Here is a 25,784-nt window from a genome sequence, read left to right as displayed (position 1 = left end):
GCTGCCTCTGCCTGGGGCTTTCTCGCGTGCACACAGGGGACTGCGTAGGTGCGGTGAGTGCGCTCCTCCGGGGCGGAGGACGCTGGCGCCCGGGGAGTCCGTTGAGACTGTGGCGGATTTGAGAGGGGTGTCCCTCTCGGGCCCTCCCAGCCCACGCCTCGCTGATTCCAAGTGGCCTCCGTGGCCACCTTGTCGTGGCTACAGGGGGAATGTCCCCTCACTCGGAGGCTGGCACAGTCAGTTGCTTCCCACGGACCTCAGCTTGGGCCCCAGGACAGGATGGCCTTGGACCTCTCGTCTCCCCTCCCTGCCTGGGGACTCCCTGCGGACCGTGGCTGGCCCCAGCCCCTGCTCGTCTTCAGTGCCCAGGCCAGCCCTTCCCGCATGACCCAGAGCTTCCATCCAGGCTGCCCTCCGAGGCGCAGGAGCCAGGCTTGGGGCCAGGTGGTCCTGCTGCTCCCTCTGCAAGGCCATGGGCGAGTGACAGCCTCTCTGCGAGGCTCAGGCTTCTCTGTGAAACGGGCTGAACCGTCAGGTGTCTGAGGTTTCTCCGAGGCCACGTGAGGGCTGCCCAGGGCCGAGCTGGGCACGCTTGGGGCTCTGGGCCTGCTCTTCAGCCCCCCTCTCTGCCTGTGCTGGGAGGCCGGGGAGGGTGCTCCTAGGGGGCCCGAGGACACCGGCGGGGAGCGCAGGTCAGACACACGGGCTGGGACGTTATTCCCCATCGTTTTTCCAGAAGTGTGCGTACTGGCCAGGCAGGTTTCCAGCATCGAGCCCTGTCCTGGCAGCTCCTGACCCTAGCAGGAGGAGGCCGCACTCGTGCCCTCAGTGGGTACAGGGGCACAGGGAAGCCTGGGGGTGGCTGGCAGGCTTCGGAGGGAGTCGGGTGAGTTGGGCCTTTGATGTGGTCGGTGCGAGGGCTGCCCTCGCTGCCCAGGCCGAAGGGACAGCAGGAAGGCTGTGAGCCGCCTTATCTAGAACCATCTGGAGCCTGCCCTCTGCCCTCCTGCATGTGGGGACAGAGCCCTGCCTTCATGCTGGGTGGGTGAGCAGGCATGTGGAGGCGAGGCCTTTGGGATTTGGAGTTTGGGAGGGGGCCGCCCGCTGTGTGGGGGTGGGGGGGTGGGTGTCAGGATGAAGGTGGGCCTTGCTGTTTGGCTCAGGGCACCTGTGGCTGGTGCTTGTGCCCAGGCTCCAGGGGCGGCTCGTCCCCCCACGGCAGTGGGCGGGTGGGTGGCCCTCAGCTCCCTCGGGGCCAAGTCAGAGCTGAGCAGGGCTGTGACAGAGGGTCCACCTGCAGGAGGCTGGCCAAGGTCACACCGCTCCAGGGCCCAGAAGCTTCCTTCACCACCCTGCTGCATTTCCGCTGGCATGCTGTCCCCCTCTGCCCGCCAGCTCCCTGGGCGGGCAGCAGCGCTCTGCTCCTGTCTGGAGGGAGAAGGAGCCGTACTCGCTGCGGCCGCGTGGCTCTGAGAGGGAGGGGGGCCTGCAGTCGAGGACGGACCTTGCTCAGGGCGCGGGGAAGGGAGTTGGGGAGGAGACACTGTAACGCGTCTTTAAGGATAGATGGGGACTCGTCAGACCAAGACCAAGCAGCACCACAGAGAGTGGAAAAAGCCAGAAGCAGCAGGACCCATGGGGTGAAGAAGAGGCAGGGGGTGGGGGGCACTGAGGCCTTGGCTGGAACGGTGCCTCCCCCACCACCCACCCCCAGAAGAGCCAGGGACGCCTGCACTGGAGATCCAGACAGAGATGGGTACCGTGGTGGGGGCGGGGGCGTGCGAGGGGCTGTGCTGTCCGTGGCCATGTGCCAGGCCACAGGTCCCAACGAGAGGGCATCTCGAGAGAGGGCAGTGGCCAGCCTTGTGGGGATAGCTGTGAGCCTGAGGCTGGGCAGGGCTGTGGGACGGAGAGCAGCTGCTCTGGACGGTGGTGGCCCCGGGTGGGGACAGCCAGCAAAGCCCATCCCCAGGCTGATAGAGCACAAGGCTGAGACTCAGAGTGGTGGAGTCGCCGGTGCCGCAGGCTGCTCTGCTTTCCAGCCACCTCCTCTCCAGCGCGTGGACGGGAAGCTAAGGACCAGAGAGGTTAAGGTGCCTGCCCAGGCTCACACAGCAGGGAGCGGTGAGGGCAGTTTTGGGCAACACCCTCCACTCCGAGGACCCCCCAGAGAGGCAGTTCCAAGCTCAGCAGAGTCTCCAGGGGGCCCAGGAAGCGTGTCTTTCCCGATTGGGCTGTAGGGGGCTCAGGCCCTTATCCACTCACAAATAACTAAACCAAGGAGACCTGTTTCTTGTCTAAAGTCACATTAGACCATTTGCTGCAGGCGAGAGCTTTCCCCCAAAGATCTCACCCTGGGAGGTATCTCTTCTTAAAATGTAGTTATTAATCACTGTAGCCGACATTAGCATAACCCATTTGTTTAAATGCAGAGCTCAGTGGGTGAGACTCCCCTGTGGAGTGGGGGGTGGGCGTCGTCTTACTGCTGGAGGTCGGGTGCTGGAGGTCGGGTGCGTAGGGACTGCCCAGGGGTCAGGCCTGAGCTCCCGGTGGGAGGGGCTGGGTCCAGGGTGAGGTGGGTCAGGAACGGGGGACCCAGGTAAACTGCACCAGCTCCTGCCCTCTCGGGGCTGGGGCTCTCTGTCAGAAGAGTGACTGGTCTGTCTCGCGTGCTCTGGGCTCGGCGTCTAGAGTTCTCTAACGGTAAACCTCTGCGTGGTGGGACCAGAGGCGGCACCCAGGTTGGTAGTAATGGTAAGGAAGGTGTTGGCTCCTTCTCATGGGTCCGCTGGCGTGGAAGGGAAGCTGGGGCTTGTGGGACCCCTCCCCCACCGCAGGCTGGACGGGGCTGGGATGTCGTCTGGCTCTGGAGCCGGTACCCTTCTGATTGTCCCCTGTCCTCCAGGCTTTTCTCCATCACAAGGAATTCAGTGGTTTTTGTCCCCAAAATTAGTATTTAAAAATGCCTCCTGGCCCGCTGAAACACCTGGGGGTGTTTGCCCCGGTGTTTTCTGGCTCTGCCCCGGGGCCCAGGCCTGCAGGGGCTTCGGCAGGCATGCCTCGCCGGGTTTAATCAAGGAAAGGTTCTTGGAGGTTCTTGGAGTGAAAATGAAGTCTTTGGTTCATGTCTGGATGCCTCCTTGCGGTCTAGGAAGCACCTCCGTTCTCTTCATTCTGTAGCTGAGTCGCACTTTCCACGCAGGATGATGGTGGCAGTGACTGTGACAGGGATACCAGTGGCCTGCAGAGGCGTGGCGACACCATGTGGGTCGGCCCACCTTGGATCCTTAGGACCCAGCTCTCTGGGGAAGTCCCTGTAGCAGTCCCTGGGTAAAAGCAAAGCATGTGTGTTGGCCCTGGAGCAGCCGGAGCAGCTCCGCCCTTGGTGCGTACGTGTCCCGTGGGGTGGGCCAGCGTGACGCCCACCCTCTGCCCGTCAGCGCGTGGCCTCGCTCCCTGCACCACTGCCAGCTGCCCTGGAAACAGTCCCTGTGCCCGGGGTCACGGGAGAGTTCCCTTCTCGCTCACTCAGGATGAGGGGCCAGCTGCCCACGTCTCACTGGTAGTGTCCCCCTGGCAGGGCGTGCTCGGCTTGGAGCCAAGACCCTATTCTGTTACAAGGAGAGCCAGGGTGAACCCCTGTGCCCCCAGACAACTCAGCGTCCTCCCCTGCAAAGCGTCTGCTTCAGGGTTGCCAAGGACCCAGTGAGAATGGATGAGCCGATCATTGTGGCCGCCACACACACTGCAGCTCTGGGCAGTCGTGATTAGTTTTAGCTTCATCACCTCGGTGCTTGGAACAAAGTGGCAGCACTAAGTGAGGTCTTCCGGAGGCCTGTGTCCTCCGGCCACGTGGAGAGCAGGGGAGGGCTTCCTCTGTGCCCCACTCCTGCCACTGTTCTGGGGGGAACAGAGCGCCCTTCCCCCATTCGTGTGTCCTCGATACAGGCATCTCTACGAGCAAGACATGGTGCCTGGGACCCAGCTCGTACTAGGGTTCCCCAGAGAAGCAGGACTAATAGGACGGAGCTCTTAACGTGTGCACGTGTGTATGTTGTGTGTTTGTATTTATATGATGCATTTACACGTGGTGAACACACGTGTGTGTACACACATATGCGTGTCCATACACACAAGGGTGTGTATACAAGAGATTCGCTACAAGGAATTGGCTCAAGTCTGAAGACCTACAGTTTGCAGGCTGGAGGCCCGGGAAAGCCAAAGGTAGAGGGTTCGGCCCAAAGCCAGCAGGCCTGGGACGCTCGAAGGGCCAGTCTCACTCGTGCCGGAAGGCAGGGTAAGACCGTCGTCTCCTTCGTAGGCAGCCTTTCTGTTGTCCCCAGGCCTCCAGCAGACTGGCTGAGGCCCCCCCACCAGAGAGGGCCGCGTGCGTGACTCCGCCGGCGGACCTGAATGTTCCTGTCACCCGGACACAGCCCCCCGGGCACACCCAGGATAGTGCTGCGCCGAATGTCTGGGCAGCCATCCAGCTGACACGGGGGATGACCCGTCACTTGCCCTCCCGGAGACCAGACGTTGGGAGACGCGGCAGCTCCAGGCAGCACGGGCACAGTCCCTAGGGCAGCCCGGAAGCGGGAAGGAGCTGGGAGTGACGCCCGCGGCGGAGGGAGGACGGGGCGGCCGCGGGAGGGCCTCGGGCCGGGGACACGTGACGCAGAGCTGCCCTGTGCCAGCGAATGTCCAGTTTGTAGGGCAGTGAGAATGAAAAGGTGCCTCGACGTTATCTTTTAAAGACAACATCTGACTGCGAATTTAGGAAGCCACAGAGGGAAGGGGTGTCTCTGCAGGGCCGGCTTAACTACGAGTAAACAGCGGGAAATGGAAACCTGCATCTGGGAAGGGGGTCCCTTGGCTCTTCTGGGAAGACCCGGGCTCTCCCTGCCCCGGGGAGGCACTGGCTTTCCTCCTGTGACCTGCCCACCGGCCACCATCCGCTCAGCCAGAGCCCGCCGCAGTCGAGTGTTGGAGATGCCACCTGGGCGAGGGAGCACTTTGCCGGAGGGCTCAGGGGTGGGAGCGCTCTTCCAGACCACGGTTAGAAGACGGAGAAGGCTCGGCGGGAGCACAGGTGTGGAGGCACCGAGGGGCCCAGAGACTGGGAGGAGTTCAGCAGATGAAGCACGAGGCCCACAGCAGGAGCATGAGAAGATGGAGGAGGCCCGGACACCGTCGTTCATCGAAGATTTCCGTGACCCCGCGTAGACCCGCGAGACTTTGGTGCCTTGTCCTGAAGTGGGAGCAGGAGTCAGGGATCAGAGCAGATTCGAAGCTTCCAGAACCTTCCAAAACCTAGAATTTGGGGATCGTAGCAGATTCGAAGCTTCCAGAACCTTCCACAACTCCATTTAAGCATAAGTAAGAAATCCGGCCGTAGGGAGCATCTGTGGGATCAGAACAGGCACTGCGGAGCGGAACAGCCCCAGACAGCCAGAACCGCCAGAAATCGGGTGTATGACGTGGGGTTAAATAACCCAAGGAGGAAGGAGAGCGCCCTCAAAAGGTAGAATAAAGTGACAAACAGACAAATGGATAGAGAAGGAAACGGAGGAAGCTGTATCAGACCACGATGCCTTCCAGATGAAGCAGGAATTTGACAGAAGGTCACAGAAATACGGATGTTCTCCATCATTAAAGGGTACAGCTTTCCAGCCCTCAGAGTTCTTAGCACAAGTAGGGGTCCACACGGTGGCACATGATGACGAGATGCCAGACACAGGGTTTGAACCCAGGGAGCTGGACCACGTGGTCACGGAGAGATGTGGGAAGGCGAGAGCGGCCCCAGAGGCCAGAAGGCAGCCAGGCAGTTAGCGTAAATGCCGACAGGCCATGATCTCCAAGCTACAGCTCCGCAAAGGACAGGCCAGGGCCTGGCATCTTGCCTTTTTCACTGAACTCTTGAGGTCTGGTGCTCCACCAAAATAAAGGAATTAAGCCTAGAAAAATGAGATCTAAGTGCAGGAGAGGGGTCCAGTAGCCTCGAGAGAAACCCATTTAGGTTGGAGCAGGAGATGGAAGCTTCCGGGGGAAAAAAGGAACCAGTACGAGGTTGGTTGTACAGAAGAAGGACTTGTAATTCAATCAGGGAATTCCAGAACAATGAGCAGAGGACCGTAGCAAGCTGAGCGACCGAAAAGTCACAGCGGAGAGAGAAAGCAGTTCTGCGAGAAGGTGAGGACGGATTAGGGAAGTGTGTTACTTAAATACGAATACAGTGAATTTGGAAACCGCCCCCCGCCCCGGAGGAGCAGCCTGGGCACCGGACATCACACCAGCCCTTCACAGACCAACCGCCAACCAGGTGAACCTGCTCTCGGATCTTCACGTCTTCACACACAGCATCCGGGAATAGAAACTTCAAAGACAGTTAATCCTTGTAAGGTACATGGACCCGTGCCGGCCCGTGAGAGGGCTATGTGCTCAACCCGGCGGGGGAAATGTCCCTCTGCAGTAGGTCAAGGGCCGGGCCGGGCCAGGCGGTGGTCATGGCCAGCAGGACGCGTCCTTGGTGGTGGGTGTGTGGGGTCGCAGGGAGCGAGGTCGGTTGGAAGGTCATGTGGACGGGGCCGTGGTGATCTCAGAGGGGAGGGGCGTGCCCAGGGGGCTGTGGCTGTGGCGCCGGCGTGGGAGGAGTGGTGGACAGAGGGCTTGTGCTGACACTCTTGAATGCCCCAGGGTGCGTGGGATGCTGCTCTCCCAGAGCCCTGCCCCTGTCCCGGGTCTTAGTGACGCGGCGTGAGGGAGATCAGGGAACCTGGAGGAACCGCCCATCCCTTTCCTCTGCCTGTTTCCAGTTTCCAGAGGGGCCAGGTGGATTCCAGGAATGGGAACCACCGCCTTGGGTGGACACAGCCGTGGTCCCTGGGAGAAAGCTTCCCATTGGGCCTCTGGGCTCCCAGACCAGTGCAGGGAGGTCCCCCGAGGTCTCCACCCCCGCCCCACTCGCAGGGACAGTGGCCGCCTCATAGAGAAAGCCCAGCAATTCTGAGAGCCATAATGTGTGATAAATCCCAATATTTCTGCCATTAAACAGTAGCGTCACGAGGGCTGAATTGCCACCTGCAACGAGTAAATTAAATATTGACGATTTCATTGACTGTTAGATTTAATTTGGAGCCATCTTGCTGCGGCCGTAATGGGGCTAGAGATGACTTACTATTTAATCCCGGCTGTCATCCCCGTTAAGAGCTGAGTGATGAGGAAAAGATGTACTCGTCCGGGTGAACAAGTCCGGATTCTCAGGCCTCTGCCCTGTAAATCTGGAGCCGGAGTGGCGGGGGCCGCCCCCAGCAGCCTTACCTCCTCCCCCAGGCAGGACTGAGAAACTCTGTCTTCCTCCCTGGAGACCTGCCCTCACTTCGTTTCCCCGGGGGGAACCCGGGATCCCCCACTGGAGGCCGGGAGCCTCGGCCTGGTGCCTTGGGGCTGAGGCGCTCAGCGCCCTTCCTTGTCTGGGATTTCCCTTTTCTCCCCACGGCAGGGAGAGCTCTGCTCCATCCGTCAGGATCTGCCCCTGCAGAGCCAACTTCTGTGACATGGGTTCTTACCTCTCCATTAGTTACTCCGTAGACCCGCGTCGCTCAAGGGAGGCCAGTGGATGTTCCCGGAGAAGCAGGAGGAGATGGAGCCAAGAAGGTGACGTCGAGGCAGGACTTCGTGCAGAAATCTAAGCCCACCAGGCTCAGGGGCGCTTGCTTGGGGGAGGGGTCCTGGCCGCAGAAGCTGGGGGAGGGGCAGCGGGCTGCCCTGTGCCTTCCCGATGTGGCTTTGAGCACTTCCGGATGGCAAGCACCCGGACGAGAGAGAATTCAGAAAGAGCTCAGACAAGAGACACCCAGCATCTCTGAGACAGAGATGTGTGGGCCCAGAGGGGGAAGGTGTCATGGTGGCCTGGATTCCTTCAGGGGACTGGAAAGTACAGAACAAGCACTGAGTACTTGCAGAAGTATTTTCTGAGCAGATTTGGGGGGGGGGGGGAAGCTGTAGCAGCTCAGTGTACTCGGGGCCTCCCCCAGCTCAGGACCCTGCTGCAGTGGGCTGTGACCCATACACGTGGACCCCTTCATGGGCTGAGGAGCGCTGGGGGTCACACCCTACTGCAGTGGGGTCCTGCGCTGGAGGAGGCTTCCTGAGAGCTGGAGGACTCAGCCTGACCCCTGGGAGGAGCAAGGCAGGGAGGAAGGCTCCAGGGGCAGCCCCGGCTGATGGAAGAGGGGGCACCTCCCCGGCTGATGGAAGACAGGGCACCTTCCGACACTTGGTTCCAAATCAAATGGGGCTTGAAGCTTCGGGCCCCAAACCCACACACCGGGAAGCTGTGGGTCTCAGAGGGAGGGCTGGGGGCCTCCCGGTAGGAGGGGGTCTCCAAGTTAACAGGGAGCCCCCTCTTGTCTCCCCCACCACGAGCTGAGCCGTAGAAGAGGAAACATTCAGAGATGTTGGCTGTGTTAAAGGAGCCATGCCGGGGCTGGGATGATGTCGCGGGCAGAGAGACTAATTAATGAATTAGAACAGGAAAAGTAAAATGAAAGAGAACATGGGGAATGAGAAGTGATCACGGCAGGAAAGCCCTGTGGAGCCTGGGACCTGTTGGGTTTGCTCGAGACTGAGGATGGTGGGGGGCGGGGTGCTCACAGGAGCTGCCGAGACCTTCGGGATGGTTGCAGGTTACATTTCCAAATAGATTGAACTTCGCTTGAGACGTAGCAAGCTGGGAAGCCGCACTCCAGCTAGCAAGTTCCTCCTGTCCCAGGTGCAGCATCAGGTCCTCAAGAGCATCTCTGGCCAGGCTGGGGTCCTTGGTGTCTGCGTGGAGGGTGCAGTGGGGTCGTTCTCTGGCTCCAGGCTGTCCCGCCCGCCCCACCGGGTGCCTGCCCACGGCTGCCTGCTGAGGCTGAGATGGCAGGGACACGCCCCCGTCCTGCCACCGACATGTGGGGGAACCTTGTCAGGTGCTAGAGTTGAGGGATCCCGGGATATCCCCATTTCTGCCTGTCCCCCCAACTCAGTCCGCTCAGAGGCCCAGGGGCAGGAGCAGGGAGACAATCCCCAGGCTGCTGGCCACTGGCCTGAGAACTGCCACGTTCCTCCTAGAGCCGTAGAACTCTGGCTCCCCACTCAGGTTAGGAGGGGCTCAGATTCGAGGCTTGGGTCTGCCTGGGAAACCCCCAGACCGCATGTCGTTCAGCCAGAGGTAAGTTGCTGCATTTCACAGAGGACCCGGAGGGACAGTATAAACTAGGGAGGAGCCTGGCTGGCTCAGTTAGTATAGAGCGTTTGGCTCTAGATCTCTGGGTCATGAGTTCAGAGCCCATGTTGGGCGTGGAGCTTGCTTTAAATAAAAAAAAAAATTGTAAAATAATTTGCACGTGAATTAGAGCTTGATAAAACCCAGTATTTCTGCAGCACCCCACATGCACGAGTGCTTTCCCTCCTCATGTTTTGTGTCATCACCAGCAATTCACAAGAAATTACGCCGGAGGGGGAGGGGCACGCGCTGATATTAACCACCGTCTAGACCGGCCGTCGGCCCCTCGTGCCGGAGTCTCCTGATCTTGCAAGGAAAGGGTCTTCCTCCCCAGTTGATGGAGGACAAGACTGAGGCTCAGGAGGACCTCTGCCCGAGTGAGTGCCGTGCCAGGGCCCCGCGCTCTGCTGACTGCGGAGCCTGGACGCCCCCTCCCCCCACGTCCTTCCTTCCGCGTCCACGGCTCCGTTCTTCACTTTCGAGCGCGCCGTGAGGTGGGCTGCATGGGGCGTTTGTTGTTTCTGGCGTCATTTGCTCACGCATCCGGAGCTCGGTCTTGCTCCTGGGCCCTGGGGACCCTCTCCCCAAGCACACGTCTCCATTCAAGGTCTTGTTCCCTGCCCCATGGCTCTGGATGGCCGAACCAGGGTGCGCCAGCCGAGCCCCGTGTCGCGTCAGCCTGCTGGTCGGCGGGCTGGGTTTGGCAGGGCGTCCGTCCTACGGGATGGTCAGCGCACTTCCCAGCTCTGCTGTTGCCTGCTTTGAGTGCCCAGCTTGTCCCTGTCCAAACCTGCAGTTGGTGGCCTCGCGGTGGTCAGAGCCTTTAAGGGACGGGGGAGTAAGGAAGGGAGGAAGTGGGCGTGAGAAGCCCGTGGCCGGTGGGCTGGAGTCGTGGCTCTCCCGATGTGAGTCCAGGCCCGAGGAGCCCAAGCCTCGCGCCACCGAGCCCGGAAATGGGACGCACACGGGAACGAAGCTTGTTCCCTCACTCACCTTCTCTTGAAGGGATGTGGTTTCCAGCGTCTGCAGCAGAGCGCGTCTACTTGCCTGGGGGCGCCTGGGGCTTCAGTCCGTTGAAGAGCGTCCGACGCTTCCGCTCAGGTCATGATCTCAGGGTCATGAAATTGAGCCCCACATCAGGCTCCGCGTTCAGCAGGGAATCTGCTGGGGTTTCCCTCTCCCTCCGCGCCTCCCCCAGCTTGCGTGTGTTCTGTCACAAATAAATCTCTTAAAAACTTTATAAATAAAATCTTTAAAGATTTTTTTAAAGATTTTATTTAACTGACAGAGAGACAGCGAGAGAGGGAACACAAGCAGGGGGAGCGGGAGAGGGAGAAGCAGGCTCCCCGCTGAGCAGGGAACCGGATACAGGGTTCAATCCCAGGACCCTGGGATCATGACCGGAGCTGAAGGCAGACACTTAACACTGAGCTACCCAGGTGCCCCCCCAAAAATTTTTATTTAAAGCTTTAAGAGCCTAATTATGCAAGGGATTGGTGGGAGCTGCCCCATGCTACAAAAGGACAAGTCCGTCCACGTCCACGGTCTACAAGGCACCTTGTAACCTGGGTCCCCTTGAGTCTGATCAGCAGGGAGCAATAGAATTCCCATTTCGCAGATGAGAAACTGAGGCTCACGGGGCTTAGCATGTTCCCGTGGATGAATGGCGAGTGAGGAGGCAGAGGACTGGCACCTGGGTGAAGCCAACTTTCCTGACTCCAAGCCCAGTGCTCCTCCTTCGCTCGAGTTCAAGTGTACAGTCTTCTGGAGCTGTCAAGGCTAAAAGGCCAAAGACATTTTCTTGAGCACTCACTGTGCGCTAGGAACCAAGGGTGTGCCTCCACGTGGGATGCAGTTGGTCCCCCAGGTGCTGAGACGTGGGCTGGAATGTGGGGGTTGGGGTGTTCTTGGCGCCGGGGAATCTGCGTGGAGCTGGTGCGTGGCCGGCCTGGATGTGGAACCTGGTGCTGAGCCTCTCTCCGCCCCAGGTGGCAGTTGTCACATGTGTTCCTGCACATGGGGACTGAACTCTGTCACTTGATTGAATGTTAGGTTTCCAAAGAAGGGGTCTTGGAGTGGGCACAGCGGTCACAGTGCATGCCGGGGGTTGCAGATGGCATGGGGTGTCTGCGGGAACCGCAGAGACGGCCGCGTTCTGCGGGGGACATAGAGGCGGAGACCAGCCTGCTGGAGAACCAGGCCTCCTGACCTCTAGAGGCACCTTTCCCAGAGCCCCACACACTTCTTCTTAGCCTCCAGGTCCTGAGCCTCCCCAAATACATCCCGGGGGCTTGCACAGACCTGGCCCTGCGTGAAACAAAAGGGGAGCGTACATCTGGGTGTCCTGCTCAAGAGCCGGGGCTCAATCTGCCCCAGGGATTCTCATGCCGCTCTGGCAGTCAACCCAGGTAGACTTCTGGGTAGAGGTGACCCCCAGCCACTCACTGTGCGCTGCTGGGGGACAGACACAGGGACCTGTCTGGTTCAGCCCCGTCTCCCTGCTTCCGGGCAGAGAGCATGCCGGGAGGGAGGCCTGCAGGCAGGGTTGCACCTGTAGGGGAAGGAGAGGGGGAGGGATGGGATGGGCACGAGGGCCCGGCTGCTGTGTGGTCAGGGGCCTCACTGAGCAGGAACTCACTCCGGATCTTTCCTCTGGGACTGGCAGGATCGGGCTGTGGCTCCTGGGCCCCCGCCCCAGCCCTTCCAGCTCTGCGTCTGCCTCCGGCTTGTGTCCCAAGGTTCTCAGATGCTTCCTCCCTCTCTGAGTCAGACCCACTACGCTGGACCTCGGGGATCAGCCCCACCCCCTCGTGCAAGTGGGGAAACTGAGGTCCAGCTGGACCTGAACCAGGCACCCCCTGCACGCCCACCGCCCGGTGTTCTCCAGAGATGCGCTGTGATTCCCGGGACGCGCGGCTTCCCTGCGTCCTTCGGGCCTCGCTCGAGCTGCCGGTGCCCGGCTGTGACGCTGGGCCTTTGTCCTTTGTTCTCTGGGCCCTGCGCCTCTTAGAACTGGTGAAGCATGCTTGGTCTCTCTGGCCAGGCTGCCTGGTTCTGACCCGGCTGCCCCCACCTCCTGGCTCGGGCAGGTCATTTAAGTGTCTTGGGGAAGAGAAGAGTAATCTTCTCTTCGGCTCATCCAGGGAATGAAATCAGCCATGCCCACGAGGGGCCTACACCAGCATGGCCAGTGTGCCCAGTATCCTGGTAGCTGTTCTCGCCCCTAGGGATCTGTGTTTCAGGGTGCCGGGGCCAGTGGTGCCCCCCAGGTTCTGCCATGGCTCAGGAAGCCTACAGGGTCTGTATGTGTGCCCCGCGCCACACAGTCCCCGGGAGGTGGGGGAGGCTGGCTGGTGGGGACCCTAGAGGGGCTGGGAGTTGGGTGAGCCTCGGGGTTCCCAAAACATGGAGTCCAGTCGGGGCTGCGAGCCCCACAGCAGGGGTTGGTACGTAGGGGGATTGTTGTCATTCTGTGATCTCTCTACTTGTTCAACAAATAGTTGTCAGAGCTGTAAAACTTAGACAAGCTGGGGTGTTCTGATGTTGGTATAGTAATTCAAAATTAAAGTCCATGAAAGCACAATAAGTTGGCCACCGCTTGGGCTTTGCAGGCCGGGTTGGGGTGTCCCTGCCTCCCCCACCCCATGTTTGCCTCCTTCTGCCCACGGCGGACCTCAAGTCCACCTCTGCCCCAGACCCTGGAAGTCCTGCCCCACCTGGCCTGGCTGGAGCTTGCACGCCGGAAGGGGAGATCCCAGTGGTGGGAGGAGCCCTGGGACACTGAGGCCAGGAAGCCTCCACGGCTGGGCTGGGCCAGCCCCTCCACAGGGCTCCCAGGCTGCTCTGTGCCCCTTAGCCCGGAGGATGTGTGCGTGGGTCCATCCGTCCTTGCCCGGGCTCCTGCCCAGTCCTCTCCCTCCTTGAGTGCTGCTCGGTCCTCATTTTACCTTTGGCACTTCGGGGGCTCCAGGGTACCTCCCTTCTGCACCAAGGACAGGCTTGTTGCACTCAGGAGTCTCTGGCCAAGGGCAGCCTTCCCTTTCCCCCTGGTCTCTCCAAGGACCGAAGGGCTAGGCTTCCTCCGTCCACATGCTGTGTCCTGGTCCCCAGGTGTGTGCAGGGATGGTGTGACAGAGGGGTCGGTCCTCACTCCACCCCAGCCTCAGCCCTTGCTATGTCACAACCCATCCCCTGGCCCTGTCATCTCCTAGTCTCCCCGGTGTCCCTCCGTATCCCCACCTGTGAAATGCTGCCCCAGGGTCTCCATCACCTTCCCCTCGGGGTCCGCCAAATTCTGTGGTCTGGCTCTGAGCCGCTCAGAGGTCTGGGGGAAGGCGGGACACCACCATGGGTCAGGGCCCGGCCTGTGGGTCTGCTTCCTGCAGGGGCCATGTGCGCCCAGCCCAGAACCATGTGGGGTCGGGGGAAGCCCCTGGTCTCTGCAGCTTCAGGTGCTTCCCACGATGATCAGAGACGTGGGATCAGAAGTCTTCAAAGCCCTGTCGGTACTGTGAGGCCAGTGTGGGTTTTAATCTAAGTGAATGGCTCCTAGAGATTCCCTCCGACCCTAGTTTCACTGATCCTGTTCCTAGGACAGTTCCTTCCTTGAGACGGCACCTTGCTTTTTAGGTGCTGTCAAACACCTGTTGTGTCAAACACCTGTGGTTTGTAGGTAACCACAAACATCGATTCCTCTCCAAACGTAGCTGCGAAGCCTCCAAATTGGGAGGGGGGGTCTGGCATCGCAGCTGCGCCCATTTTCCTTCCTGTCTTGGGGGTCGGAGCTGCAGTCCGTGCCCTGTTTTAGGCATACAGCTTTCTCCTTTGAAATATAATGTACACACACTGAAATGCAAATCTTAATTGTGCTGTGCCGCGAGTTTTGACAGTGGTCCACCTGAGTGACTCACACCCCGAGATCCGCAGCATTCCCCGCACCTCGGAAAGTTCCCTCGTGCACCTGCCCGCCGAGCGTCTGCCCGTCCCGAGCTTCGTGTCCATTCCGTAAGTGGCCCTCCTGTCTCGCTCCATTCGCTCAGCTCGAGCGCCCGGCACGCTGCAGGTGTACTTGCCCTTCACTCCCGGGCGTGGCTGAGTGACGACCCGTATGGCGTGGGTCTGCTGCCCCCGGTTTGCCCGTTCACCCGTTGATGGACATGTGAGTTGGTCCCGTGTTCCGGCAGTTATGAACAAAGCTGCTGTGAGCATTGCGTGCACCTCGTTCTGAGGGCACGTCTTCATTTCTAGTGTCCGTACCTAGGGGGGCAATTGCCAGCATCGAGGGCACAGGTATGTTTAATTTCATAAGAAATCACCAAACTCTTTCCCTGGGGAGGGGGAGGTCGCCTCCTTCCCACTCCCCAGCTGCTCCGGCGTGCTCGGCTGACTTCCGAGCTCCGAGCTCCGTGCTTCCGAGCTCCGTGCCTCCAAGCCTCGGTCCTTGGCAGCCGTGCCCCTCTGTGCACCTGGCTCAGCCCGGGCGCCCACCGCAGGAGCACAAGTTCACGCTGCACATCCTTCATCTTGGAACTTGGTCTTTCAAGGTTCCCCTGTATCTACCACTTGTCTCCAGTCCTATGGAAAAGTATGGTTTTTATTCTGAGTGTGTTGATTGGCCATGTCAAGTCATGTGTCCCAGCCCGCCACACATGCAGACCGACTGCCAGACCCACTCCCTCCAGCGCCCGGCCGCCCCGCGTGTGAGACGGAAGGTGTGAGGAGGTTCTGTGCGGCCGGACCGGCTGAAGACGCTCCGTGACGGCTGGTTCCTGGGTTAGGTTTTTGTTTTCATTGTGAGATTTTTGGTATTGCAAGGGAGAGTGAGAGTGTGCCCGCGCCAGCAGGGGAGGGGCGGGGCGGGGGCTGGGCCTCTCCAGCAGGCTCCACAGCCAGCGCGGACCCCCTCCCCACTGGGGACTCGAACTCACGACCCTGAGATCATGACCTGAGTTGAAATCAGGTCACGGGTCGCTTCACCGACTGGGACACGGAGCACCCCTGTTGGTGCACACTCTTGTATCAGAAAAGCCTTTTGTCTGAGGCGTGTGCCCCGCGAAGTCAGAGCTGCTGCCAGGCCTCTGTCGTGTGAGGGGTGAAGGTTACACGTCTGCATGGCACAGAAGTGCCCGGAGATGCCTTTGCCCCTTCCTGCTGGCTGCAGCGTCGCAGGGGATGCTCGTGCTCCTGAGAAAAGCCCCTGTGGCTGGGCGGTAGCCGGAGGGAAGGGTGTAAGAGAGCCTTGGCCAGCTGAGCCTGCGGAGAGGGGGGACAGCTGTGCTGAGTCTGCGTGGGCCGTGCCTGGGGCCCCTGAGAAACCCACCCCGTCCCCTAAGCCGATGCTTCATCCTGGGCAGGTGGGGAGGCCGGAGAGGGCTGCAGCCGGCCCTCCTCCCGCGCACTCACCTTTACCTGTGGCAGGTCTGGGCGAGGCTGGGCCCTGCCCAGACGTGACCTTGTGGAGTCTGTCCGCGTCCAGTGGGTCTGGCATCCAGAGACCCCTCGGGAGTGCGGATTACGTGGGGGGTAGGGGGTTCTTTCCTGCAAAATGAATGTGCTGGCCCAGGGGCAGCCTTGCCACAGAGCCGCAGGGACTGTCCTGGCACGTGGAATGCTCTGTGGCCAGACTGTCCGCTCGCCCACCGCACGTGTGCCCTGCCCAAGGCCGGACTCATCAATGTCAAGTTCAGAAGACATTTTCTAGGGCTCTAGCTGACCATCTCCTCTATAGACGCTGGTGACCCCATCCTAGAGGTGGGGAAACTGAGTCAGGAGAGGAAGCAGTGGTCTCAGGTTACTCTGAGGTAGAGGTAGCACCGGGATTGTTTCCATCTGGTACAAGAGACCCTGGGACCCTTCCCCTCCTACTCAGGGCCACGTGCTAGAATCCCCACCATGGCTGCTCCCTCCCAGGTCTCCAAGCATGGCCACCAAGTGTCACAGTTCCCCCCTCTGCCCTGCCTTGGATAGGCTGGTGCTGGGACATACCTCTGAGGGGGAAGGGGTTTGGCTTATGCCTTATTAAGCATCTTCTGGGTTCCAGGCACTGTGTTCCTCTGTCTTCCCCAGTCCCCTGCTATGTGTCCAAGATGGCCATACTGAGCCCTTGGGGAAGCGAAGCTCCTCGCTCCATGTGTGCGCTCCCTCCCCCTCCCCCCCACAGCCTGGTCTCATACTGCAGGACAGGGTCAGGAGGGAGAGAGAGGCAGGGACCGGGTGGTGGGAGAACTGTGACCTTGAAGCCTGAAGGCCAGGGTCCCCTCTCAACCGTCTCTCTCCAGCCGCCTGGGGCAGGGTCACTTCACCCCCTTAAGTTTTCATCGTCCACACCTCCATCTGGGTCCTGATACTCAGCTCCCAGGATTGTGGAGACCAGCTAGACACAGTTACTGTATCCACACCAAACCGCACCCCACACCCTTCCCTGCTGGCAGGAACCTCCCATCCACCGCCGTCTGTGCTGGCCGAGTGGGGGCCGAGTGGGGGCCGAGTGGGGACAGGCTCGCTGACCGCGACCTCCAGATCTGAATTCACATCCTGACCCAGCATCTGCTTAGGGCCTGTTCCCCCACATGCTGGGTGGGAACCTTGTCTTGCTTACGTTCGACCACACGGGACACTGCTCCCCCAACTAGAACCCTTGTGGGAACGCATGGCGCTGCTTTGAAGGTCACTCAGGAGCCCCTGGCTTGCTGGAATGTTCCGTATCTCGGTCTGGGTGGCGGTTTCTTGGGTGTCGATGTTTGTCCCAATCCATCAGGTTGCGCACTGAGCTCTGCACCAGTCCCGATGAGTAGACTGGATCTCTGTTTGACGCACTGGGGCCCCCTTTTGGAAGCCGAGAGTGTCTGGGCCAGGGCCCGTGGGTGGGGGGAGGCTCCCGGAAAGATGGGGGGCGCTTCCTGGGGCTCCAGGCCGATGTGCGTCTCTTAAATTAGATTCCGGGGCATCGGAGGTGCGGAATGAGAATGCTGAGGCCAGCGGGATCGCGTGATCCCCAGTCACATGTGGAGATTAGATTTCCTGACCAACTGTGTATTTTCCCGAGGTCTGCAGGCCGGTGGGGAGAGCGTTCCCCATCTGAAGCACCCCCACGGACTGCATTCTGCGTTCACTGGGATTTGCTGGAGGACACAGCGGCCTTTGGATCGGAGGGCCCAGGCAGCTGCTCCCAGGCCTGCTGCCAAGGAGCAGATACAAATACTCCACGTCCCAGAGAGCGGGGGCCCTGAGGCCAGAGGGCAGGCAGTCTGCGGAACCAAGGCCCGGGGCAGGGCAGGTACCAGCCATTCCGTGTTTCCTTCTGGCCTTGGGCTCCTGCGCCCCTCTCCTGGCAGCTTCGGAGACAAGCCCCTGCCCCCGCCCCTGCTTCCCTCCTGCATGTTCTCCGTTGTCTCCGTCATGGCAGGGTCCGGGCTGCAGAGGAAGGAGAGGGAGCTCTGGACTCTCCCCGGAGGTGCGAGGCTCCAGCCGCTGTCCCTGGGTCCTCTGTGCGACACGCCTCCCCCGGCCCTCTCCAGGCCTGTGAGGCTACATCTTCCCGGGGGCTGGGCTCCTCCCTGAGGGGACCCCTGCAGTGGAAGGGGGGCGGCCTGCTCTGGGGGCCTTCCATCCGGGCCTACCATCCTGGCAAGCCCCCTTCAGGGAACAGGGCTTCCTGCCGGGCCAAGCAGGGGGCCCTGGACCAGCCCCCTGGACCTGGTTGGCTTTTGCTCGGAGTCTGGTGCTCTCTCAGAAATGGCATTTCTTTCCCAGTTTGGGGGATGTGATGCAGCTGCTTTGGTTGGTCCCACGGAAACCCCCACACGGAGCAATGGGCGTGGCTTCCAGAGGCTGCCAGCCGTGGGGAAGTTTCCAGCACGTCCCCCACCTGTGGTTGCCAGGGACTGGTGGCCGGCTTTTTGGCTTCCCCTCCAGATCACAGCCCCCAGTCATCAGTCCACGATGCCATTTAGAGTGTGTATTTCCTACTAAATAGCATAAAATTACACCCTTTCAAGTTAATGAAACCACTTTGCAATGCAGGCTGCTGAGAGGGGGTTTTAAATGTCAGCGCCAAGTAGCCGCTCGAGTTTTCTGGTACTTTCCGATTAAGAATGGCCTCCCCAGGAAGGACCTCTGCATTGGTTAAGTGGCCCTGGGGAGCCGCCCCTGTGGGGCCATACAGGTTCCCCCGCGGCGCACTCAGTAAATGGGTTTGCTCGGAGGGGCATCGTGTGCAGCATCTCTGGGTCTGAGCTCTGGAAAATGTCTCCCTGTGGGGTACAGAGAAGCCGGTTTCCGAAGGGCTTTCTTGTTTTAATGACCCAGCGTTTCAGTCTCCTGAGAGCCCCACTGGGCAGAGCTCCCGTCTCCCGGGAGCTGCTGTGCATTGGGGACGGACCCCTCACAGAACCCAGGAGAGAACAGAATGCCCAGGGCTGGGTTGGCAGGTGTCGGTGCCCCTGGGCAAGAACCTCCCAACATGGCCAGTCCTGGGGGAGAGCTGGACAGGCCTCTGCACCGCTGTGAGCTGCTCGGAAGCTTGGCCCGCCAGCAATCCATCACGCGAGAGGAGAGGAGACCCACATCCTGTCTGCCCCAGAGGACTCTGCCACGGCCTGTGGTCTGCACCTTCCCAGCTGGCCTCTGGTCTGACCTCCACCCAGAAGTCCCTGTCCTGCCCTGGCTACACCATCCAAGAGTCTACCACGGCCAGTGGCTCCCAGGCACCCACGGGGGATGGCCGAGCTCCTGCGTGTGGCATTCAAGGCCCTGCCTGGCCCTCCATTCCTCCTTCACTACCCGCTTTTGGCTTTGTGGTCCAGTCCCCTGCACTTAGAGCCCCTCGATGCCCCTGCTTCTGGTGCCCTCAACCCTCCTACTACCCGCTGGTCCCTCCTGATTACCACGCACTTACCTGGCTGCCCACCTGAACATTCTGGTCCATCCTTCAAGGCCCAGCTAAGACATCACCTCCTCCAGGAAGGCTTCCCACTTCCCTCTGCAGAGCCCCCTCTGCCTCCGTTTATGCTTATTTTTAAACTATGGATACACAGAGGGAACTGCAGTGAATTTCCATATGGTCTCTGCCCAAGCGGGTAAACGGGCATCTTGTCACGTTTACTCTGATCGTTTTGTGAAGAGGTGAAACACACAGAAGGAGTAGGTGTCCTCCACGCACCCCCTCCCCTAGGCAAGGGCAGCTATGATCATGAATCGGTTTTGTGTGTTTACTGTTTATCAGCAAACCTCACAGTCGGGTGGGGCTTGCTAGACGTGAATGGTGTGAGGTGGTTGGGAGCCCTTATGCGTGTCACCCAGGGCATGTCCCCAGGCTCTGTGGTGACGTGTGTACTTGTGGCTCATCTCTCTGGCTGCTGGGAGCCGAGAATGTTCCCCACCATGAGGACATCGGAGCTGCTCCATCCCTGCCAGTGGACAGTCTGTTTTCTCCCTGAGGCAGGTGCTGTCCTGAAGCCACTCCCATCTGTGTCCCTGGCACGCGGGCACGTGTGGCCCTGGGGTGTGTGTCTGGAAGGTGAACTGCAGAGCTGGGTATCATCAGGCAGCCCTGCTGCCACCGTCTGCATGCCAGCCTCTCCCTCTCTTCTTGCTTGCCTCGGTGGGCCCTTGGTGCACATCTGTGAGTGGAGGAGTCATTGGAATGATCCAAGCCTCCTCTCATTCCCCTTGCTTCAGACCGGAGGGACACTTCTTAGCACGCAAGCCTGTAGGGGAATGAAATTTGCACGCATGCTGGCTGGCCCGACGGGTGCCCGTGGCTCCAGTGTGTGTGCCCAGTCCCAGGTGTAGACCCAGACGACAAGGTCGGGGCAGCCGGGACTCCCAGGATGAGGCAGCGAAAAGAGGTGTACGTTTCCCTGGGCTTGCACACGAACCCCCGTGGCCCCTGAGGGTCCCACATGGACGGGCTTGGGGTCAGCGGGAGCTGGCATGGGGGCCACAGGCTGGAAGGGCGGTCGCGGCCAGACGGAGCGGGGGCACGCCTGCCGCACCCGGAGTTCCCCGGGTCCTCCCCCGCAGTGGTAAAGGCGGCTGGTGGAGTTCACTGGTGAGTAGTAAACCGCTTCCCCCCACAGCGAAAGTGGTGCCTCGGTTGTATTCCTGTGTATTGGCGCTTCCCGACGTTGGCGGTCTGTTGTGTTGTTTGCCCCACGTCGCGGCCACTCTCGGAAGGTGAGAGGAAAATCACAAGCGGAGAAGACACACAACCATGCGGCTCGCGTGGAGGGGCGGGAGGCCAGGCCACCTCCCGGGGGGCTTTTGGGTGGCTCTGGAGGCCCAGGGCTGCCGCCCCGCTTTTCCACCCAGCTGTGGGAGGTGGGAGCCGCGTGGGGTGCGGGAAGCAGGAGCATGGCCTCCCTGCTGTCCTCAGAGCTGTGTCACAGCAGGGGGCATTCTAGACCTCCTGGTGTCCCCTCCTGGACAGTGCCCTCCCAGCTGAGGTGAGTGGAGGTCACAGGGGACATGTGTGGACACAGGCAGGGGGCCCCGGGCAGCTCCTACCCCTGGGTCCACAGTGGGTCCACACTGGGCAGAGGGCTGTGGGGGAGGCCCCACCCGGACCCTGGCTCTGCCGTTCACTGAACCGGGTGCCCGACAAACCATAGCCCCACTGGCCTGTTCCCTCGTCTGTGACACATCGGTTCAGATAAGGTTCAAGTCACGCCCGTCTCTGGGCAGTGGACCCTCCTTCCACAGGGCCACTGCTCCTGTGATGAATTCTGAGGTCCTTAAGGGTCATCCTGTGACCCAGCCTCGTCTCGGTCCCCCTCACAGGGTCACTTTCCGTTCTGGTCACTGGCCACACCGTACACACACAACCGTGCCACCCGGCCAGTACTTGTGCTGGTTGTTCCTCCTCCCCCCTGTCCCTCCTGTCCCTGAAGTGGTGTGGGGGAGAGGCTCCCTGGGACCCCGTGCCCGTGCCCCCTGCACCATTCCTGGCTCGAGGAGCTGCATGGGTTGTCCACTTCTGTCCTGGAGGCGGGGCAGCCCCCACGGCTGGATTTCTGTCTCCTTCGGGAACACATTTACATGGCAGGGACGGGGTGACCTCAGAAACCCGATTGGTCCCATTGAGAGGGCAGCTCTGTGAGGCCTGGAGTTGTTTTGGAGGGCGGGGAGCAAGTTTGCACGTGTACTGAGAGTGGGCTCAGGTCTGCTGCCCGTGGGGGTACCGGGTGGCGGGCCCACTGTGTTCGCGAGACTCTGTGTGGCTGTGATTGCACGTGTGAAGAAGAGGCCCCGTCCCTGGGCAGCTGCCTGAGCGCCGCTGGCAGGGTCACCGGGTTGGGCCCTGGAGGCCTGAGACCGTCCCTGTCTGATGACGGACCTCCCACACCTTCACTGAGTTCCCGCTTGGGCCAGAACCTGGGCTCTGGGCCTACCAGAAGCTGCCATCCCCGCGGGGGAGCCGAGAGGTACAAGCCGGTTCTGATCCGTCAGGTCTGGGGCTGGGATGGAGCAGCCGTTGCGAGGCCGGGCCCACCACTCAGTTCCTGGGACCACAGAGATCCTGGGGGCCACGTGCCGTTGGTGTCAGAGCCAGCCTGTCCCCAGCACGTGGACAGGCAGCTGTGACCCCCGATACCTGTCTGGCCGCGTCGGAGCTTCTCTGAGGCTGCCCCAGGGACTCCACCGATGCAGGAAAAATTTGAAGTTATCTTTGACTTTTATGGCCCTTTTTTCTCCTATTAAGATGCTTAGAGCGGTAAGTGCAGTGCTCGGGAGCTCGTTTATCTTGACGCAAGTGTGGCTATAAACTGCGTGAGGCTCATGAAGGAGCTGCCGAGGTGATTGTTTCTGCTGGTATCGATAAATTCAGACGCGGAGCAGAAAGGTCAGCCCCTGCCAGATAAAATGTCCTTCAGCTCGTTAATTAAAGCTTTGTAAGGACGTGGAAGACCGCACTCCGGGGCCCGACCTCAGAGAGACATGAGTAGATGGGCCGGGAGAGGGCCTGAAGCCTGCCTCGGGCGGGGTGTTCGCCGGTGTTCCCGGACGAAACGCACCGTTCCCAGAAGCGGGAAGTGGAGGGACCCGGCTTGGCAGCCCCGCTGGGTAGCAGACTCCTCCTAAAAGCCCGGGACTTTGGGCTTCGACCCGGGAGCCGTCCCGTGTTCAGGGCCCCTCCCGATGCCCTGGCACAGAGGGACCCCAACATGCCGTGGCGTGGTCAGGCACCAGCTCGGCCCCGGCAGCAGCGTGCCTGCTGCCGTCAGGCTGGGGTACGGTGGAGTCCGACGGTATTTCCGCTGATGGGGTCCGCAGGTGAAGGCCGTTTGTTCTGTGGGTGGCCCCCAGGCGTCCATGGCTTATTGTGTCTCTCGATAACTGAGTGTGGAGAATGAGGTCAGCAAAGTTCCCCGTCCTTCCCTCCCCGCCGCTACCCATCCCGACCTCGGGCCTCTGCCTCCATCCAGCAGCTTCCATCCACCCGAGTCTCTCTGGGTCCCCGTCCTTCTGCTCCCTGATGGTAAATTCCTAAGGCGCGCGGATGGAGGTCCCCAGCGTGGTAGAGAGCTAAGTGCCGACCAGGAATGAAGGGCTTGGAGCCCAGGGCGCGTGGGCAGAGAGCCAGAAGAGTGCCCAGAACAGAGACACGTGCACCAGAGTGGACACCCAGAGGAACGAAGGGCTGTGCACAGGGACACCCCCAGAAGAGACACACGGCGGCGCTCAGCTCTCATCTGCAAGGGCTTCCCCGCCCCTCAGAGGCAGGCGGCATCTGGGGGACTTGTTTGGGGGGCATTCAAGCGGGCGGAATTCCCAGGGAAAGTCGATGGGCGCCTGTTCTTCGGTTTCTGTCGGTGATGGACGTGTGTGCCTAGTTCTGCCACCCAGGGTCTTCTGTCCGGCCCCATCTATGCCGGCGTCCCTTGCTCCCCAGGGACCATACAGCATCATTCCCTGGTGACATCTAGCACCCCGTGTGGGACTCTGATGCAGAGCCTGCGAGAGGGCACAGGCCGGCTTCCTCTCAGCCTGTGGTGCCCAGGTTGGCAGAAGGCCCTGGAAGCTCGGGAGTCAGACGGGGCTCCGTGCCTGCCTCCACCCGGGCACGCCTGGGTCGGCCCAGGGATCCGAGTGATGCCGGTTCGCCCGCAGGCCTGCGCCGGGGACGGCAGAACCTTCTACACTCGCCCCCTCGCGGAAGGTGGAGCAGAATCTTTAAAAATGTGGGCGTCGGACTGCGAGACGGAGGACGGGAGCGAGAGGCGTCCTCGCGGGGGGACCACGTCTGCTTCAGTGCTCTCCGCCTTGCACGTAGAGCTGTGTTCTGACAAATGTCCGCAGCGGATTCCCAGCGACCCGTGGGGGTTTGGCCCCGCGCAGTGAGGCGGGCAGCGGGCTTGAAGGACACGAGCCCCCGTGGGGCAGGTGGCAAATCCGAGAGGCGGGAGGCGCCGTCCCACAATCGGAGAAGCTGCCCCGTGGTTCGTGGCTGCTCCGCTGTGTCCTCCGGGAACGGACGAAACTGGCACCAGGATCAAGAGGGTGAACAGGTGCCCAGTGTCTTGCGTCATCTGTTCCTCCCATCCCCCCACCGCCTCTTAACCCCTGACCCGTCTCCCGGATCCTGGAGATCCGTTTGCTGCTTCTGGAGTTGTATAGCAACGGCATCCTGCCACCTGTCCTCCTTTTTAAAAAAATTTCGTGCCTCGCTCCCTCCCTTCAGCCGGATCGTCCCGAGGTTCCTCCCTGCCGCTGGGGTATCGGCAGCTCCTTCCTTTGGGTCGCCGAGTGACATTCCTCTGCAGGTGGCACTGGCTGTCGGGCTGTGGCCCGTTCCCGTGCCAGGCCGCTGCAGCAGAGCTGGTGCCAGCATTCCCGGGCTGGTCTGCTGCGGCACGTCCCCCACGGACGCTCCAGATCTGAGCTCGGGCAAGGGCCCTCTTGGCGCTGGCGACTTCTCACTGCGTCCCTTGGGGCCAGGGGCTTCTGGTTCCCCTGGAGCCTTGTTTTTACAAGACATTGATCCCCTTCCGTTCGTAAGACTCCACCCTCCTGGCTTAAGCCCCTCCTTGACCTATCTACCCGCTGCCCAGAGGGGGGGAGCAAGCCTCCATGACCATCCCCTCTCAAGGCTCCTTGTCCACATCCATCATCCCCGGGGGCCTCAGAATTTCAGCACAAGAATTTTTGGGAGGGAAATACAAACATTCAGCCCATAGCAGTATACGTACGTGGAATTTTCTGAGAGATGGCCGAGCTGTTCTGCCGTGTTCTTGTATCATTTTATGTTCCCAAGGGCAGTGGCCGAGCTGCCGTACGTGAGCGCCAACTCCTGATTCGGGCCGTCTTTCCGAATGCGGCCGTCAGGAGGCGAGGAGGTGGTCGTGGGCCCTCGCCCTGGTTTTAACTCGCATTTCTCTAATACCTCACGCTGGTGGCATCTTGTCGTGTGCGCGTCTTCCCTCGCGAAGTGTCTGCTCAAATCTTGTGTTGGTTGTTTTAATTGGGTTGTTCTTTGATGACTGTGTTTTTGTTTGAGGTGTGGGGAGGGAGCACAAGCTGGAGGGAGGGGCAGAGGGAGGGGGGGAGCGGGCTTCCTGCTGAGCTCAATCCCAGGGCCCCCCCCCCCCCCGGGATCATGACCTGAGCTGAAGGCAGACGCTTAATGACTGAGCCCCCCAGGCACCCCTGTGATTATGGCATTTTGAGAGCTCTTCTGGCAGACCAGGTGCCAGTCTCTGTCAGGCACGTGACTCGCAAGTGTGTGTTCCCGGTCCGGGGCTTTGCACTCTATTCACATATAAGCTTCAGGAGCTCCTAAATTCTCCTGTCGTCCAGGTCGTTGATTTGTCTTCTATGGTCTGAGTATTGGGGTCACAGCTAAGGCTCTCTGCCTAACCTAGAGTCCCACAGATTTTTCTTCTGTGTCTTTTTTCTAGTTTTGTCATTCTTCGAGTTTTCTAGGCTCTACCTTTAGGTCTCTGTTCCATTTTGTTGTTGTTTTTAAAAATAATGGAGCAAGGTATGGATTAACGTTAATTTTCGTTGGTTTTTTAGTAGACGGGTATCGATATAAACAATCCTTACTTGTAAAAAAGGAAGCCAAGGACCAAGTATCTTTGGGACGGCGCCATCCTGTTTCTTTCTCTGGCTTCCAGAATGTTCTGTGTGACAAAAACATACTTCCATGGTTGTGAACTCCTGATGTAGCCCAGTTTATGCCTCCAGGGTGCTGTCCCCCATACAGCCAGGTGGCAGGAGTCATGCACCTGCCAGATAGCCCCGGTGGCCTCCGCGCAGCGTCCCGGTCCCGGCTCAGTGCCCCCTCCTGTCTTCCAGGCTTTGGGAGCCATCACTGCAGTGCCTGTCACAGGTCCTCAGGTCAGCTCCTTGCAGAGGCTGGCCGGGCAAGGAGCGGCGGTGCTACCTCAGGTAAGCAGCTCATGGGAGGGCCCCGGGGGGGATCTGTCTGTCTGTCCCCAGCCCCCAAGCACTGAGGTTTGAGGTGGCCACTGCGCTGGGCAAGGACCTGCTTGGGCGTGTCCCTTCACGGTCCTGATTC

General features: G+C 60.5%; 1 protein-coding gene across 4 annotated transcripts in view; it reads left to right on the top strand.

The window, feature by feature from the left end:
* PHF21B (PHD finger protein 21B) overlaps positions 1–25,784 on the top strand; it is an 81,774-nt gene that overhangs the window by 32,905 nt on the left and 23,085 nt on the right. For 3 of the 4 annotated variants that reach the window (XM_059187225.1, XM_059187227.1, XM_059187223.1), the window contains one exon: positions 25,562–25,654. In XM_059187225.1, the coding sequence (XP_059043208.1) occupies positions 25,562–25,654 (93 nt within the window). Of the gene's footprint in view, positions 1–19,968; positions 20,115–20,343; positions 20,441–25,561; positions 25,655–25,784 lie in introns of those variants that run through there. The other variant, XM_059187226.1, reaches the window with a different exon arrangement.

Source organism: Mustela lutreola, chromosome 8 (assembly GCF_030435805.1).
Source record: "Mustela lutreola isolate mMusLut2 chromosome 8, mMusLut2.pri, whole genome shotgun sequence".
Taxonomy (NCBI): Eukaryota; Metazoa; Chordata; class Mammalia; order Carnivora; family Mustelidae; genus Mustela; species Mustela lutreola.
The sequence above is the reverse complement of the archived record's forward strand: the minus strand, read 5'-3'. Positions and strand labels throughout refer to the sequence as shown.